Source organism: Leptopilina heterotoma, unplaced genomic scaffold (assembly GCF_015476425.1).
Source record: "Leptopilina heterotoma isolate Lh14 unplaced genomic scaffold, ASM1547642v1 Lhet_187, whole genome shotgun sequence".
Lineage (NCBI taxonomy): Eukaryota > Metazoa > Arthropoda > Insecta > Hymenoptera > Figitidae > Leptopilina > Leptopilina heterotoma.
Genome location: NW_025110906.1, coordinates 1,226,184 through 1,244,196, shown reverse-complemented (window position 1 = coordinate 1,244,196; position 18,013 = coordinate 1,226,184). Strand labels below are relative to the sequence as shown.

The 18,013-nt window shown below is 25.1% G+C and overlaps 1 protein-coding gene and 1 non-coding gene across 4 annotated transcripts in view; one reads left to right on the top strand and one right to left on the bottom strand.

The window, feature by feature from the left end:
- The window catches only part of LOC122500505, a 129,177-nt gene that overhangs the window by 18,654 nt on the left and 92,510 nt on the right, over positions 1 to 18,013 (bottom strand). For all 3 annotated transcript variants that reach the window (XM_043609464.1, XM_043609463.1, XM_043609465.1), the window contains 2 exons: positions 7,178 to 7,383; positions 106 to 436 (listed from right to left, as the gene is read on the bottom strand). In XM_043609464.1, the coding sequence (XP_043465399.1) occupies positions 106 to 436; positions 7,178 to 7,336 (490 nt within the window). In that variant the 5' untranslated portion in view covers positions 7,337 to 7,383. The remainder of the gene's footprint in view (positions 1 to 105; positions 437 to 7,177; positions 7,384 to 18,013) is intronic.
- Positions 16,769 to 16,839, top strand: Trnag-gcc. Its single transcript has one exon. It is a non-coding gene; the product is annotated as a tRNA-Gly (tRNA).

Below are 18,013 nucleotides of genomic sequence, written 5' to 3'. Positions count from 1 at the left end.
TTCTTAATTAGTTGTAATTTTTAATTCTGTTTATTTCGTTCCATAATTTAAAAATTAGCTAACAACAAATGCAAAAATAAGAAAATGGAAATGGAAAAAAATTACCATCAGCATCTTTTTGAACTTTTCCGAGCATCAAGGATGCAAATGTCTTGGGAGTGTTGACGGCGGGTGCCGCAGATTCCGTTAGATTTGCAGTGACAGTATTGAAATTGGTATTGGCACGCGTCAAGTTACCGAGGGCTCGTTCCTCCTCGCTATCGGGAATGTTATCTTCAGGACTGGATGAGTCATTACTGTCGAGATCCTGACTATCATCATCGGCATCGGAAAAATCATCACCTCCAAAGCCAATGACTTCGACAAGTGATTCTTGAAATCCAACGTTCCGCTTCTTCAGCCTCACCTGGCAGTGTTCTCTAATCCTGAGAATACCCTGGAATCAAAGGGGTTACCGAACTTAATGTCGTGACGTACTTAGGCAAAGAAATAGCATTAAAAGTAAGTGAGTCGTGCTAGGAAAATAGACACGTTAGTCACTCTCACGATGATAACGGTGAAATTGTTTCAAGAATAGAAGTATAGTTTACTGACGTCTGTCGATCTCTCGAGGTTACGATGACTTTTGGAAAAATATAGATATCTCGGAATTCCTTCTTACAACACCTCTTGGCTTTCATTAAAAATTCTTTCACACAAAAAAAACCTCTGCTTCGATGATAAGAAAAAGTAAACGTATTGGATTTTGTTCCTCCTTCTTTTTTTTGCAATAAAAATTCTTTTTACGAGCGTATAATTTTATTATTATAAGGAAGTTGGGAATTGAATTGTAAATAATATCTTGTTATAAGTATAAAGGATCATACGATATTGAGTTTCTGGATGTTAAACATTGTGTCGTAAACTGTAAAGGATTGTGTCGTAAAGTTCAAGGCAGTATTTAGTAATGAGTTTATCAAAATAAAATTGGTCTAACGGTTCTTGTAACCAACAACAGTAGGGGGAAATCTAATCACTGGTTGATTCATGGAATGAGTTGTTTTTAATTGAAGGAGCGTAAATAATGCTCGAGTTAACAGCAGGTGAGGAAAAAAGATTTAGATATAGTAGCCGTTCAGAATGTTAAAAGTGAAATTGATATAAAAACAAATCTTTAAGATAAAAATCTCATTTCGACTAATTTATTCAAATACTCGGCTTTTTTCTATACTCTGTATAAACTTTTATTCCTCTTCCTTTGTCTAATTAGAGATGGTAAATTATATAATTAGTATTAATTATATTAACTTGACAGGATCTTTGATTTGTTGTTGTCTGATAATTTCTTTCTTTTGCTGAAATCTAATTAGAAATGTTTCGAGGACAGATCATAACAGAATATTGCATATTTAGGGAAATTGGCGTAAAATTATCATGATCTAGGACAAGATGTATCGGATAATGCAGAAAGATAATTGTTTATGAGTAAAACGGGTATTTTTTTGCATTTATGAAGAAACAAATTTTTTTTTGTATAATTACGAAATTGTTGAAGATTTTTTTTTTGGTTATAAAGTTGAACAAAGGAAAAATGTTGAAAAATTTCATAATAGTTCTCGGTGGGATTTAATTTTATTTCGATATATTTTATGCAAATTTATTTCAAACTTGACAGAAAGGAGTACATGTGACTTGGAATTCAAAGACTGATCTACTTTAAGGCAAATGTATTTTATACGTTTCTATTCTATTGAAACACTGTTTGTATAAAGTTATTCTAGAAAGTTTAATTGACAGATAGAAATTAGGAAAATGATTTTAGTAAGATTTTATTTTTAAATTTTTTAAAATTTGTTTTTAATCTAATTAGATATTTAGATTATTTATTGTTATTTGATTTAGATTATTTATAGTGATTTGGTGTTTGTTATTTGACTACTTTCTAGTAATTATATTGATATAACTTGCTTATAATTATTTCCTCTATTTTTCTTGATAAAATATATTAATTTAAATTATAAAAACTGATTATTAAGTAATTGATAATTGTAGATAAAGTTTAGGAGATTCAGGAAAGAAATGGTTAATTAATAATTTAAAAAATCATTCAAAGTTTATAATTTAAAAGTAAAGGATATTTACGAGATTCGAAAAAAATTAATAAGTTTATAAATTCGTTAACATATAACTTTCAATTAAACAAACTTTACGAGATTCAGGGAAAATTGGTATAATTAAAACAATTTGATTTCCCGGATTCAGTGTGAAATAAGATGAAGAAAATATTTCCAAACACCTGCGCTTGCACGACTCTATCTTAGATGTTGTCAGATATTAGATGGTTTATATTCTTTTGTAATAAAGTTTGCGATTAAAAATATGATATAAAATATAATTAAATCCCATATATCTATGAGAGGAAATAAATATTTCTTCTTTTTTGTTTTGTGAAATAGATTCTCTCAATGGTTTGTTTCAGTAGGTGTGGTAAAACTGAACGAATATAATAATTAAACCCTTATCATTTTTTCATCTTCTCACGTTATTTTTTCTTTTTGTTAATAAATTTTTGCTTCTAGATATCTTCAGATGGGAATTAATTTTAAATACTCGCGTTTATTAAAAAAAATATTCCTTTCTTTTACACTCGAGGGGCTTTTGCGAGTAAAAGGAAACGGTGCGCGCGATTTTATTATCCCGCCAAGATCTCGAATCGTGATCGTGACCATTTATATAATAATATATTAATATTGGCATAAATTTTACGAGTTTTGTTGACTATTGTGTTTGTCTATCGCAGGTGTATCGATATACTTGAGGCTGAGGCTCCAAGGGAAATGAGAGAATCGAAAAGATTTGTTAATTTTAAAATTAATTATTAATTCAGTTATTAAAATATGATTTTAGTAAATAAGTTAGTAAAATATTAAATTGATGTTAATTTTATTGTTGGGAGAATTTTTGCTATTGTTAGTTTTGTTTTCCTTGGGGTGCCGATTTTTTCCATTGAATGGTGAAAAATTAATGCATATACACGTATTATGACAAATATTTCTTCCTTTCCTTTTGAAAAAAAAATCTGTAACTTAAAATTGAAATTCTAAATTTATCGCTTTGTTCTAATAACTTAGAAGCACGTCTTAATCTCCTTCTTTAAATTGCGTAGGAGGAAAATTGCGGAATATTATCAGCAAAATGCATGTCTCAGGATGTAAAGATTAAGGAAATATGATTTAAATACTTTATCTCTAGGTATGATTTAGAAATATTTATATGGAAACTGAATATCTACTGGTATGATTTAGAATTTAGAAATATTTATAGAAAATGAAAAAAAAAAATTTCCGTTAAAATTTTCTAAATCAAATTCCAATCGTTAACTGTTCATCATTCGATTTACTGGATTTTATATCAGGGTAATGAAATTTATACGCACAGTGCAGTAAATATAAGAATCATCAGTGATTGCACTATAACTTTATATATTTTATTACATCATTATAGTTTTGATAGTAAGAGCCAAGATCATTACTTTTGAATTATTTTCTTCCGTACTTGCAACAATATTATTCTTTGCTTCTGAAATTTACGCATTTTTTTAGTATTTAATTTTATCGCTATGATTTTTTCATTTCTCGAAAAAAAGAAGAATAACCTTTTTTCTATGAAAACAAGACTCGAAGTGCAGTAATTTGTGGATTACTCAATGAATTGTCTTTAACTCAATCATCCTGTTTTAAAGTGCCTATTTCAAAACGATTATGTCAATTTCAGTTGTAACTTGTAATTGACAGGATGTAATGATTTTGTATCCTCCCAAAAAAAGGAAGGGATTTCCGTTATCGATAAAATTGATGTTTCCGTGGAAGTTTTAGATTTCTAATTGCACGGGAAAAAATAAAATCGATCAATTATTGAGTTTTCATTTATATAATTGATTATAAACTCTCAAACTATGATCCTGATGGTGAAAAAATAGTATAGAGGAGAATCAAAGTGCGCTTCTAAAACTCGCTCGCTACTGAACTTTCTTCTCGCTTCCATAGCAATCTCGCGTCTTCAACTGAACCGATTGCAATGGTGGCATGCAACTCTTTAATCTTCGACTTTGTCAGTAGAGCTCTTCCGCATTTATGAGCACGGATAACCCAGTTTCCCCACCATTGGAAACGTTTTACGGTCGTTAACCTTAACGAGCGTTTGTCTGAGTCTGCGTTGCACATTTATTATAATAAATATATATATTATTTCAATTCACTTCCCTGTTTATACGTATATATTGAAGAGTGAACAGAGAAAAAAGCGTTGTGATTTTTTTTTAATATTGGTTAAGTGATGACTCATGTGTAGGTGTATTTTCAAAAGCGGTGAAATGATTTTTTGAAAAAAAGAATGTAGTAGGTGTAAAAAAAATGTAGACTATGTTTATTTTTTCGCTCATTGCTAGTTGAGCGTGTAATTAATGAATTTATTACGTCTAACTGTAATATTTAAAGATAGAAATTGTTTTTTGATGAAATTGATATCTGATGTTAATTAGGAGAAAACTGTTTATCTATTGCGATTAAATAAAAAATGTACAGTGGAAAAAAATTTATTTGATTCAAGATTATTTGACTATTATCAATTAAATATTTACTTGAATCAAATAATTTTTATTTCAATCAATTAAATACAATTTGCTTCAAAAAATGAAATTATTGGTTCAAATACCATTTAATGGACTTAAATAAAAATTATTTGAATCAAATCAATTTTTTCAAGTCTAGTTTAGAAGTTGAATTTTAATTCGATTTTTCGATTGTTATTATATATTATAAATTGTGTTTATTTAATTAAAATAAATATTGAATAGTAGTAAATAGAAAAATTCAGGGAAAGAAAAAATCGAATTTTTGTGACAACCTTGAAAAAGAATAATTAAGAAAAAAATAACAAGCACAGATAAATGATATAAGAAAATTATAGATAATACAAATTCAAAAATAAAAATCTAAGACAATTTATAATCATTATCTAAAAATGTAGAAATAAGTTAACTAAAATATATTATAATCAAAATGTGAACAAAAATAGAAGAACGCATTTTTTTGAATGTTTTTAATTGTATAAGGATTTTAATACTATGACTCTAATGATCTTTTAACGATCTTCTAATGATCATTTGCCTTAAAATCAATTCATTAATCTTGATGTAATGAAAATTTTAATCTTCAAAGTTTTACTCGCAATATATCAAACGTTTGAAAATTCCAATGTAAACATATATTCACTACCTGTTTCAATAATCATCGTATTTATAAATAACTAATTTTGCAAGCCTCTTGTATAACGTTTAATGTCAATCACTCTCTTTGAAACAGATGATAATCGATGATCAAGCTATAAACTCGTAATAATGTAAACTTCATAATACGCGAGGAATTGTTTATGAAATTAGGTGATGCATGTGAACAATACTTGTTTATTGAGTACAATTTTTAACCAACTGTTCTGAAATTTTATTTAAAGTTGTTTTTGAATTTTATTTAAAGTTTTTTTTTTTAATTTTAGTTAAAGTTTTTTTTTAAATTTTAGTTAAAGTATTTTTTAAAATTTTAGTTAAAATATTTTTTAAAGATTTTTTAAAAATTTTATTAAAGTTTTTTTTTCAAAGTTAGTTATTAAAGTAATTTTTTAATGGCACTTAAAACGATATAGAGTTCATGCTCCAATTTGGGTATAGAAAATTAGTATTTAAACGATCGTAATTCATAATCGTTTAGTTGGACTTTTTTGGAAGATTCGAGAAGGTTTCTTATTTTATTGGTCAAGATAGATAATAATAGTTATTATCTAATTACATTCTCACTTTTAATTTAATTTTTTTTTGTACGTGTCGATTGTAGGAAGGAATTTTTTTCCGTTAGACACTTAAGGGGGTAATGGTTTTCCTTTGAGAGGATTATTATTTTTGAATTAAAACTAAAGAAGGCGCATTAATAAGCGACAGAGATGATTTTTTTGGAATTTTTATGAGGAGAGAATTTTATTTGACACAATTTTTTTTGCAGATTTTTCATTTGACTGAATTTTTGATTAGTCAAATTTCAATTAACATGAATTTTTAGTTAATTATCCTTTAATTTAAAAGAGTTTTTTTAAAAAGTTTTTAAAAGATGTATTTTTATTTAAACCTATTTTAATTTTAACTTTTATTTAAACTGTTATTTAAACCTGTTATTTAAACTGTTATTTAAATTTTTATATACCTAAACTTTTATTTAAACGGATTTTTATTTAAAAAGTATTTTTATTTAAACGTATTTTTTATTAAGTGGAATTTTTATGTAACGGAATATTAAATGAGCCGAATTTTCAAATTCCAGAATTCATATTTCAAATAATATTTAATTTCAAGAATTATCATTGTTAAAGATTCTTATATCGACGATATGTTGATTTTAAAATTCAACTGATTTAAAATTCTGTTAATTAAGAATTCGGCTAAATAAAAATTCTTTTCTTCGTTTACAAGGAAATTATTTTGAATAACAATTAGTTTAAATAATTCTTTTAAATAAAAAGAGGATTAAATAAAAATTCATTGAATTGAAAGTTCAGTCAAGTAAAAATTCCTTTAATTCAAACTTCAGTCAAATAAAAGTTCTTTTAAATAAAAATCCCTTTAATTACAGTTTCTTTTAAATAAAAAGAAATTCAACTGAAAATTCCCTTAATTTAAAGTTCAGTCAAATAAAAATTTTTTTAATTAAAAATTTCTTTAATTGAATGTTTAGTCAACTAAAAATTCGTTTTAATAAAAATTCTTTTAAATAACATTTCTTTTGAATAAAAAGAATGTCAAATAAAAATTCCTTTAGTTCATAGTTCAGTGAAATAAAAATTGGATAACATACTAATTCTGTTAAATAGAAATTCAAGTTAATTAAAATTCGATTAGAAAAAAATTCTGTCAAATGAAAATTCTGCGTCAAAAAAATTATATCGAATAAAATTCTAAAAAAATTTACCTTTATTTCCTTATCAATTTCTAGTCAATTAGAGAGAGAGAACAAAGTGTAGGATCATTAAATAAAAATATTAGAAAGAAATAATTTTCATTCTATAATAAAAAATAAAAAATTAGATTTTTTTTGTCGTTTGGAAAATAGTGTTGAACTCTTGGAAATAAATGAATTTGAAATAAAGGAAATACCTGCACTTTGTGGTTGCTGTTGAAGGCACTGTGAGGGGTTTTAATGAGTGGCTTTGAAGTATCAGATGACTCGAGATGTTCTTCTCGCGGTTTAAAGCAATTTGAACAAAGCTCCTTTTTCCAGGCGTTTTGCACAAAGTGTCTGCATTGCGCCGACATTGTTGTTATCCTGGAGCACAAGAGGACGTTCCCGTTATATCTTCATTCTGTAAAGGAAAGAGAAGGTTCGATATATAATTGGTCGACCTTAGAAGGTAACACGATTTCAAACCGTTCGTGCGCCATTACATTGCACGTAATCCACCAGCTTGTGATAGCAAAAGAGGGTTTGCGTCGTGTCGTTTATTATGGGTCTGTGTGCATACATTTATACTCTCTATAGTCACTAGTCACTTGTCTAATATCCGATTTATTCACTCAACTCATCGCTGATCCACGATTATTCAACGAAATTATACCATTTGTTATCCTCGACCAAGGTCGTCGAGGTTTCTAATTAATCTGTTGTTGGCATTTTTTTTTAGTATGTACGAAAAAAAGATTTGATTTTAATTCATGTTTTTAATTTTGTATTTAGAGGAAATCCTTATTGAGTTTCGGTTATTAAGTTTTTTTTAGAAGCGTAGAATTTAATTGTAATTAGATTTTATTCATTTGACTAGCAAAAAAAATACCAGTTTTTTTTAAGGATTTCCACGCAACCTGGAAATCTGGAAAACCTTGAAATGTCAGGGAATTTTATAAACCTTGAAAAAACCTGGAAAAGTCAGGGAATTTTGATCGAAATTCTGGAAAATTATTGTTTTCTAAAGTTATTGTGCTTATTCTTGAAATCTAATTTTTCTTAAATATTTCAAAATTAATTTAATTTTAAAAGAGTTGCGTTTACAATTTTCATAAATAGATAAACTTCAAAAGGTTGTAATTTGAAATTTTGTAAAATTTCAATTTTGAATGAATTAATTAAATAATAAAAATTTCACAGAAATTCTATTATTTACAAATTCTTAAGGGCATTTGAAACTTGATGACGTCACACATGCTTTGCATAAACTAAAACGTCATCAAGGTTCAAATGCCCTTAATAAATTTCTTCGCAATAATTCAATTATTTTCATAGATAATCAAATTTTTTACAGAGATTCAATTATTTTCATAAATAATAAAAAACTTTATAGGTTAATTATTTTCATAAATAATAAAATTCATTGCAGAATTTCAATTATTTTTAATCCAAATTTTAATGGAATTTCTCGAAAAATGTAATTATTTTTAAAATTTTTAATAAAATTCATCAAAGAAATTCAATTATTTTAAAAAACCGACTATAATTTATTTATTAGAATTTAAAATTATTATTGTCAATACATTTTTAATTAAATTTCTTAAAAGAATTAAATTATTTTCAAAAATTTTAATGAAATTCTTTTTAACAATTCAATTTTTTTTCAAAATAATTTTAATAAAATTCTTCGTAGAAATTTAATTAATTTAAATAATTTATCAAAATTTAATTATTTTTAATATCTACAATTTCAATCAAATTTCACAAAATAATTAAATTATTTTAAAAAGAAATATATTATTAAACTTCGTCTCAAGAATTTAATTATTTTCAAAAGTAATCAAATTCTTCGTAGAAATTCAATTATTGGTCAAAAGTTTAAAAGAATTCACGTCAAAATTTCAATTAAAATTCTTCTTCAAAATTCAATTATTTTCAAAACTTTTAATAAAATTCTTCCCAAATTTTAATTATTTTCAAAAACTTTTCTCCATTCAATCAAATTTTTTATAGAGAATCAATTATTTTTAATACAATTTTAATAAATATTCAAATATTTTTAAAAATTTTGATAAATTTCTTTGCAGGATTTCAATTATTTTTAATACAATTTTAATTAAATTCCTCGAGGAATGCAATAATTCTTAAAAATTTTATTAAAATTGGTCAAAAGAATTCAATTATTTAAAAATTTGGTAATAAAATTCTTTATGAGAATTTCAATTTTGAGAAACATTCAATTATTCAATAAATTATTTATTTTTGTCTTTAAATAATTGAATTCTCGTAGGATTTTCTGATAAAAATTGATTTAAAAATGAATTTCAGTTACAATTTCAAATAATAATTGAATTTTGAAAAGGTTTTAAATTAAATTTTTAGAAAATCCCCTAATAACTTTTTCTAAAATTATTAAAAATAATTTATTTAAAAAAGAACTTTAGTTAAAAACACTAAAAGAAATTGAATCTTGAACAAGTGACAAATAATTGGAGAAATTCAATTATTTTCATATCTAAATATTACAATTTTTACGGGAATTTAATTCTTCGCAGAAATTCAATTATGGTCAAAAGATTAAAAAAATTCTCGTCAAAATTTCAATTGCCTTCATAAATAATAAAACTCTTCTTCAAAATTCAATTATTTTCGAAAATTTTAATAAAATTCTTGACAAAATTTTAATTATTTTCAAAAACTTTTCTTAATTCAATCAAATTTTTTAGAGATTCAATTATTTTTAATAGAATTTTAATCTAATTTCTTGAAAAATGAAATTATTCTTAAAAATTTTCTTAAAATTCGTCAAAAAAATTTTAATTATTTAAAAATCTCTGTTGATAAAATTCTTTATGAGAGTTCAATTCTAAGAAACATTCAATTTATTCAATAAATTATTTATTTTTCTATTAAAATAATTGAATTCTCGTAAAATTTTCTAATAAAAATGGATTTAAATATGCGTTTTAGTTACAATTTTAGATAATAATTGAATATTAAACTCTCTAAATTTGAATTAGTAAAAATGGTTTCTAATTTGAATTAGTGACTGACTTTTTGCTTTTGAATTAGCTAATTTTGTCAATAAATAGTCGTTTCTACTAATTTAATAGTAAAATTTACTAATTCAATAGCATTTTTGAGTCAGTCACTAATTTCAATTAGTAAACATTTTTATTAATTCAAATTTATAGAAAATATATTATAGTGCGAATTTTTAGAATTAATAAAATTTTGGAAAGGTTTCAAATTATAATCTTTGAAAGTTTAAATTTTTCATACTTTTAACTGAAAATTGTGTAGATTTAATTTTAAAAAAAAAGTTTAATGTAACTTTTTTGAAATTATTCGAATTTTTTATTTTCTAATATATATTTGAGTGAAGAATTCCCGAATAATCGATGAAATTTCGTAAAATTGAATTGTAAACAAAAGGATTTGGAAATTTTCAAAGAAATTTTTCAAAAATTATTAAAAATAATTTATTTAAAGAAGAATTTTAGTTAAAAGTGTTAGAAAATAATTGAGAAATGAGAATAATTTTTATGAAGTTACAGTAACAATATTTTTATTATATAAAATAAAATAATGATTTTATCAGTCGGTCATCTTTAATTATTATAAAACATGAAGATATCGATTGCTCCGAGTCGAAGACTCGGAGTGTGATCGATTTCTTCATGTTTTATAACAATTTTTTTGAAAATTGTTTAATTTCGAAAAAGTCTGAATATGAATGTTTTGAAGAATTTCAATTCTTATGGAAAAATAATAATTAAATATTTATTTTAAAAAGAATGTAATACAACATTTTTCTGAGTAATAATTTTTAAACTGAATGAGAATATTTTTTAAGTCAAGGAGAAGTAAGAATTTTGTCTGCAGTTCAAAAGAAAGTCAGGAAAAACAAAATTACATTTTTGTTAATGTCAACAAATGTAGTTTTAAAAACCTGGAAAAATTCTGGTTTTTAACTTGGAAAGCCTGGAAAAGTCAGGAAATTTGAAATGAGAAAAAGTGTGGTAACCCTGAAGAATATCAAATTGAGACAAAAAACGTATGAAAACGTAGTTTCGCAAATCGTGTCACTTTTCATGCGTTTCTTTTTTTTTTTTTTTGACTGAATTTATTAAATTGAGTAAAAAAAACGTATGAAAAGTGACACGAAAAAACGCACAAGTTGTTTTTTATTTTTTGATCCGAAGCAAACAACTGAATTCAAAGACCTCTTGTTTCTAATTAAAAATTTTTTTTTTTGCACTGTTTCAAGAAATTACGAATTTCTCTTTCTGGAAAAATCTAAACTTATTACACAAGCAAAACGATTGTCTCCCTAGTCATCACTATTGTTAAAGTATTTTTTCGCCATGACCACTTCATCAGACAATAGTGGAAAGACATCGCCAGATGGTCACTAATTGCTGGAACGCTTCAGAAATTCGTCCACCATAACGGGTCATCACTGCAAGATTGGAAAACGGTACCTCCAACGGAAGCAAAATTCTACTCAGGTCACTTCAATGCGTAATTTGCCCGCGTTTTTCTCGGTCCTCAAACATGACTGAAATCAAGACGGTGGAACAAGTTGCGTATATTTTGCTCTCTTTCCACATTTGAACTTTATTTTGCAAAAATAAAAAAAAAACACATGCACCGTGAAAATTCGAATGTCTCGCGGTCGACTTTAGTTTCATGAGATAAAATGACAAGTTGACCATGGCAAAAGAGTTAACCTTGGATTTCTCACTGCCACACTCATTTCTCTTTTACTCGATCGCCATCACATTATTTTGTCGTATTGCTCGTGACGTGTTTTGCAATTGATGGTTGCATTCAAGTCGAGAAACAAAGAAATAGTCGAATAAGAGCAAGACCGGAAGCATAGCAATTACTCAGGCTTGCAGTCGCCACTCAATTGATGTGATTACGTTCACGACAATAATGCTCATGTCGTCGACAGGAAAGTGTACTTTGCCTTCAACGCCCATGATACAGCTCCTTTCGTTAAAACATTTTTTACTATAATGAAATATGAAAAACGAATTTTTTATCCATATGCTTTTCATAAGTATTCTTCCTTTTTTTTCTTTTCCAAGAAGTGCGAATCTAAACGGTATTTTTCGCTTCACTCTCTTATAGTCTCTTGAGACACACGTCTTTTCCTTTTATATACACAAGCAACTTATATTTGCAACTATAATAAATGACTTTACAATTTACGTTACAAACATGCAATTTTCATTTAGCATCTCCTTTAGACTCGCACGTCAATGCCTCCAGAAGCTCTCATATAAGAGAAAATACAAAGTTTATAATCCTTCTTGGAGACGAAAAAAATTCCCTGACCTGAAGGTGAAAAATTTTTGTATAAAATCAAAAGTTTATGATGCAACGAGAAAATAGAGAGTTTACATTAAAATAGAATTAATGTCATTAAGTTTAATTTTATTCGATTCTTGTAAATTTCCAATGTCCACAGTCAAGTGTCCTTTACGGAAATTATCTCTAATTAATTTCATCTTAACAACCAGCAATAAATTTAAATGTTTCCCATTCAATTTCAAATTGCTAGTCTAAAAAGAAACACTCTCAGGGAAATTTTTTTTATTTCAATCAATTTATTTGTAATTTTTGAATCAACAACAATCAAATAATTGCAATTTTTAGAAATAATTGAATTTTGGAATGGTTTCAAATTAAAATTTTTTGAAAATCTGAAATTTTCAGACTTTTACTTATAATAATTCTGTAAAATTACAAATTTTTTTGAGAAATTTAAATTTCAATTCTGTTTAAAGAAATTCAATTATTTTGATAAATAACAAAATTTTTTCCAGAAATTCAATTATTTTCAGGAATTTTTATTAAAATTCTTTGCAAAATTCGATTATTTTCATAAATAACAATATTCATCACAAGAATTCAATTATTTTCAGAAGTATTCAAATTTATCGCAGAAATTCAATTATTTTCAAAAAATTTATTAAATTTCTTAGCAAAATTTCAATTATTTTCAAAAATTTTCCGCAATTCACTGATTTTTAATTCTACTATTTAAAATTTATCAAAATATTTCAATTATGTTTGAAAGATTTGGATACAATTCTAATCAAACTATCAATAATTTACATAAATAATAAAAATTTCATAGGTGTTCAATTATTTAAAAGAGAATTTGCTTAAAATTTTTCGAGAAAATCAAATGTGTAAAAAATTTGTATACCTATAATTTTTCACTAGAATTCGATTATTTAAAAAATTGTAATAAAATTTATCGCAAAAATTCAATTATTTTCAAAAACTTTAATAAATTTCTTGACAAAATTTCAATTATTTTCAAATATTTTCCGCAATTAAGTGATTTTCAATTTTACTATTTAAAGTTTATCAAAAGATTTCAATTATTTTTAAAAGATTTGGATAAAATTCTACGCAAACAATCAATAATTTACATAAATAATAAAAATTTCATAGAAATTTAATTATTTAAAAAATTGTAATAAAATTCTTCGCAAGAGATCAATAATTTTCAAAAATAATAATTTTTTTTTTTAGTAATTGAATTATTTTTATCAATAAAACTCATCGCAGTTTTTTTTCGAAAAAATCAATTATGTAAAAACTTTTATATAATTTGCCACTAGAATTCAATTATTTAAAAAATTTTAATAAAATTCTTTGCAAAGGTTCAATTTATTGTTATAAATAATAAAATTCTTCTCAGTAATTCAATTATTTTCAAAAATAATCAAATTTTGTTAAGAATTCAATTATTTTTATCAATAAAACTCATCGCATTTTTTCAATTATTTATAATGCAATTTTAAATAAATTCTTCGAAAAATGCAATTATTCTTAAAAATTTTATTAAAATTGGTCAAAAGAATTTAATTTTTAGAAAAATTCAATAAATTATTTATTTTTGTATTTAAAATTATAGAATTCTCGTACAATTTTCTAATAAAAATTCATTTAAAAATGAATTTCAGTTCAAGTATTAGATAATATTTGAATATTTTTAGAAATAATTGAATTTTGGAAAGGTTTCAAATTCATAACTTTGGAAAATCTAAGTTTTCCAAACTTTTTAGTAATAATACTTAGTAGAAATAATACTTTTAAAAATTTTTGATTTCAATTCTGTTGAAATTAGATTGAATTTTTTAATATTATGTATATATTTTATATTATCTGAAAAATTTTATCGCAATTCTTGGAAAGAATTCAATTATTTTGGTAAATATAAAAATTATTCCCAGTTATTCAATTATTTTCAGGAATTTCAATAAAATTCTTAGTTATTCAATTATTTTCATAAATAATAATATTTATCACAAGAATTCAATTATTTTCAATTTTTTTGTGTATCTTGTCATTTTAGGAGTGAAGGGAAATATTTTTTAGTGTCAGGGAAAAAGTCAAAATTCTGTCTGGAAATCGAAGAAAAGTCATGAAAAAACAAAATAAAATTTTTGTGGTAACCTTGTTTACCTAAAATTGATTAAATAAATTCTTAATTGTTTTAATTGGACAATTACTTTTTGCAGTGAATTTAGTGTAACAGTTTTTCTAAGGATATCAAAATGAGATATCAAATTGAAATATCAAAATGAGATAACAAAATTGATGCAATGCAACAATTTTGATACATTTTTTGTCTCATTTTGATATCCTTAGAAAAAATGTGTTAATTTAGTGCACAAACAGTTTAAAAATTTAAGTCAAGTGATTGAAGGAATCCGCGAGACATTTATCCGGACAATGAATCTGAGTGATGTATATACAATTCATTTGAAGCGAGATTATAGATTGAAGCGAGCAAAATAGATTCGAATCAAAGCAATTCTTTAATTGGATCAATTGTATTTTATCTTGGTTTCAACTCTTATTCATTGATGTCAGAGTCATGAAAGAAGCGCAGCATCCCATCTCTTTCTTAAGGGAGGGGGGAGGTGGTGGTTATATCTTAGTTCAAAGAGAAATGCGCATCATGTGTGCACTGAATGATCAGTCATTAATAATCATTACATTGATGATCCATCTTTATACTAAAAAGTAGAGGGATGCTGCTTGGCAGTAAATTGCCGAGCGAAGAAAACAACTCTTTGTGTATAATTGCATTTTTATCCCGCGTAAATGTCGGCAAAGTAGCGTGATTCATATTCTAAAGTACCTTTTTAGAGAAGTTTAGATCCCGAATTTCGATAAATTGTTACATGCTCTCCTCTTTTTGCAATTGCTACACTTTACTGAATTTAAGTATATGTACCTTAATCTAAAAGTGTATCAAGTTGGGTATACTCTATATGGACCGCAGAGATGAAATGCTTAGGAATTCTGAACTGAATATTATCTCAACGTGACATACTTGTGCGTTGGTGATTTATTACTAAATATCGTAATCTTTATCTCAAAAATGATTCATCACTATATGTCTCAGTAAAATATAAATCATTACCGTGAAATAGTATTGTTGTATTGTTGAGTCATTGGAAAAAATATGTTGCTTCTGTTATGTACCTGTCGCTCTCAAGCTAAACTTCTAACTGAACATTTAAATTATAAGTATCCATTCCAAATTATAAATTCCACTCTAAATTGGATTTTTTCCGTCTATTTATTTCTTTGATTCTTTTTGTTCGGTTTTTTCGTTCCTTTTCGGTATTTTAGAAGATTATTTTTTTAGGGGACGTTTAAAAATTTATCATATGAAATGAACTTAGAAGAATCATGTATATTAATTAGAATAGAATCATGTATTAATTTAATTAAATTTACATTTGTTGTTCATTTCGAAGGTTTGATATATCTAAACATGTTATTTGCTTGTTTCTGATTAACATTCGTTAAAAGGGCAATTGACTACTTTAGGATTGATTGAGATATAATGGAATCGAAGCCACTTTCAATCTTTACCAATTCTTATCGTTTATGTAACTGTGAACAATGTTCCATAATTTTTCTTTTGGTTAACAGAAATAAAATTACATTTAATTAGTAATTTATAATGTCAATGATGTTTAGTGATTGATAATGTTTTTTATATTACAATTTTAAGCAATTAATATCGTGATATCAAATTATTAGTATAAAATTAATTAATTATTAAAATATTAAATTATTACTATAATAACTATAACATTAAATAATTATTAGACTCTTATCTAAATTCACAATTTTTCTGCAGATATCAAATTGAGACAATTTGATATCTGCAGAAAAACTCTTCGAAGTAGTAAAAATATTTACTAATTTGAATTAGTGCCCGACTTTTTGCTTTTGAATTAGTAAATGCTACTAATAAAAGTAATTTCTGCTAATTTATTAGTCAAATTTACTAATTCAAAAGCAAAAACTCGGTCATTAATTCAAATTAGTAATTTGCAATTGTTAATTAGTACATTAATTAATTAATGTATTAATTGTTTGTTTAATTAATTGTTTGCAATTGTTAACAAATAGTTATTGTAATATAATAATTTGTTACTACAATCTTAAATGATTACTATAATCTTAAATAATTATTATAATATTAACAAATTGTTATAATTAGTATAGTACTTATTATAATATTCATTTATAAACAAATAAATTATTCTATAAATTCAGTTATTATTTTCTTATGTAATATTGACACCGGTTATAAATTCGCAAGAGTGTGGATGAGATAGGATACAAGAAAGATTATTAAAGTATATGAGTCGTATTCTGAAATACTTTCATAGTAAATGTGAATAATTGTTTGCTGAATGAATGAAGTCGATCCGAGAATTTCGCTACCACTTGTAACGAGACTGATTCCAACAGCATCGGTGGTTCAGTGGTAGAATGCTCGCCTGCCACGCGGGCGGCCCGGGTTCGATTCCCGGCCGATGCAATTTTTTTTGTTTTTTTAACATCCTGAATAATCATATTGTTTAGTACAATATTAACTATCACTGTTTGTTAATTTTTTTTTTTATTAAGTATAACAATATATGTTATACATAATAAAAAATTCTATGTGTAAATAAAAATTTATTTGACATAAATAAATTTTTCGAGTTGAAATAAAAATTTGTTTGGTACCAAAAAAAATGTGTTTATGCTGAGTAAAGGTTTTACTTGCGCCTAATAAAAATTTATTTGACATAAACAAATTTTGTTGGGCGGAAAGAAAAATTTATTTCGCATAAAAAATTTTTTTTTGGGCGTAAATAAAAATTTATTTGTCATAGAATAAATATAATAAAATTTGTTTATTCGCGACAAAAATACCCGTTACTATAAATTAGAACAGTCTATTTTTGAAATGAATAAATTTAATATTCAAATTAAATTCAAATATTAATTTCGAATTACAGTTTCAGTAATTAAAATAATGAAATAGTTCAGGTTTTATGGGATGTCATTAGCCTTGACATTAGATCGTCATTTAGTACGTGTGGAATATTTTTAGCTCATACAGGTATATGTGTGTATGATTTTTCGTAATAAATGGGATTAATTAACCTTGACAATTCTAGGCAGGGACCGTTATTGTGCTCGAGATTATATTATGAATAGGTCCATTCCAGTCTCTCTCTTTTTCCCCCTGCTCTCTAATCTCGGCATATGTTTAATTTTAGTCTTTTAATTTTTATTCGTTCATTGACCTTGTAACATCGAATTGAAATATTTTTTTTATCTATCTAGACACACATTCTTGCATTTCATTCCCTATTAATTAATAATGCTTATTATATTGAAAATACATTTTGAGAAAAGTTTTATAGCAAAAGTTATGTAAGGAAATGGTTATTACATAAGAAGAGTGTGTTATAGGTCATGTAATTTTGTAATAATGTTTCAATAGAAAGGAGTTTTTTTAAGCTTCATTGAAAAAAAAAATATTTGATATAAATAATCAATTAATTGTCTATTATTATTTGAATCAAATAAAATTTACTTGAAACAATAATAGAAGTTGGTTCTGAATATCAAAAATATATCTTTTTTCTCAGTGTATAAATTATTGAGTTTTATATATATAAATTATTAAATTATATAAACGAGTATGGGAAATATAAATA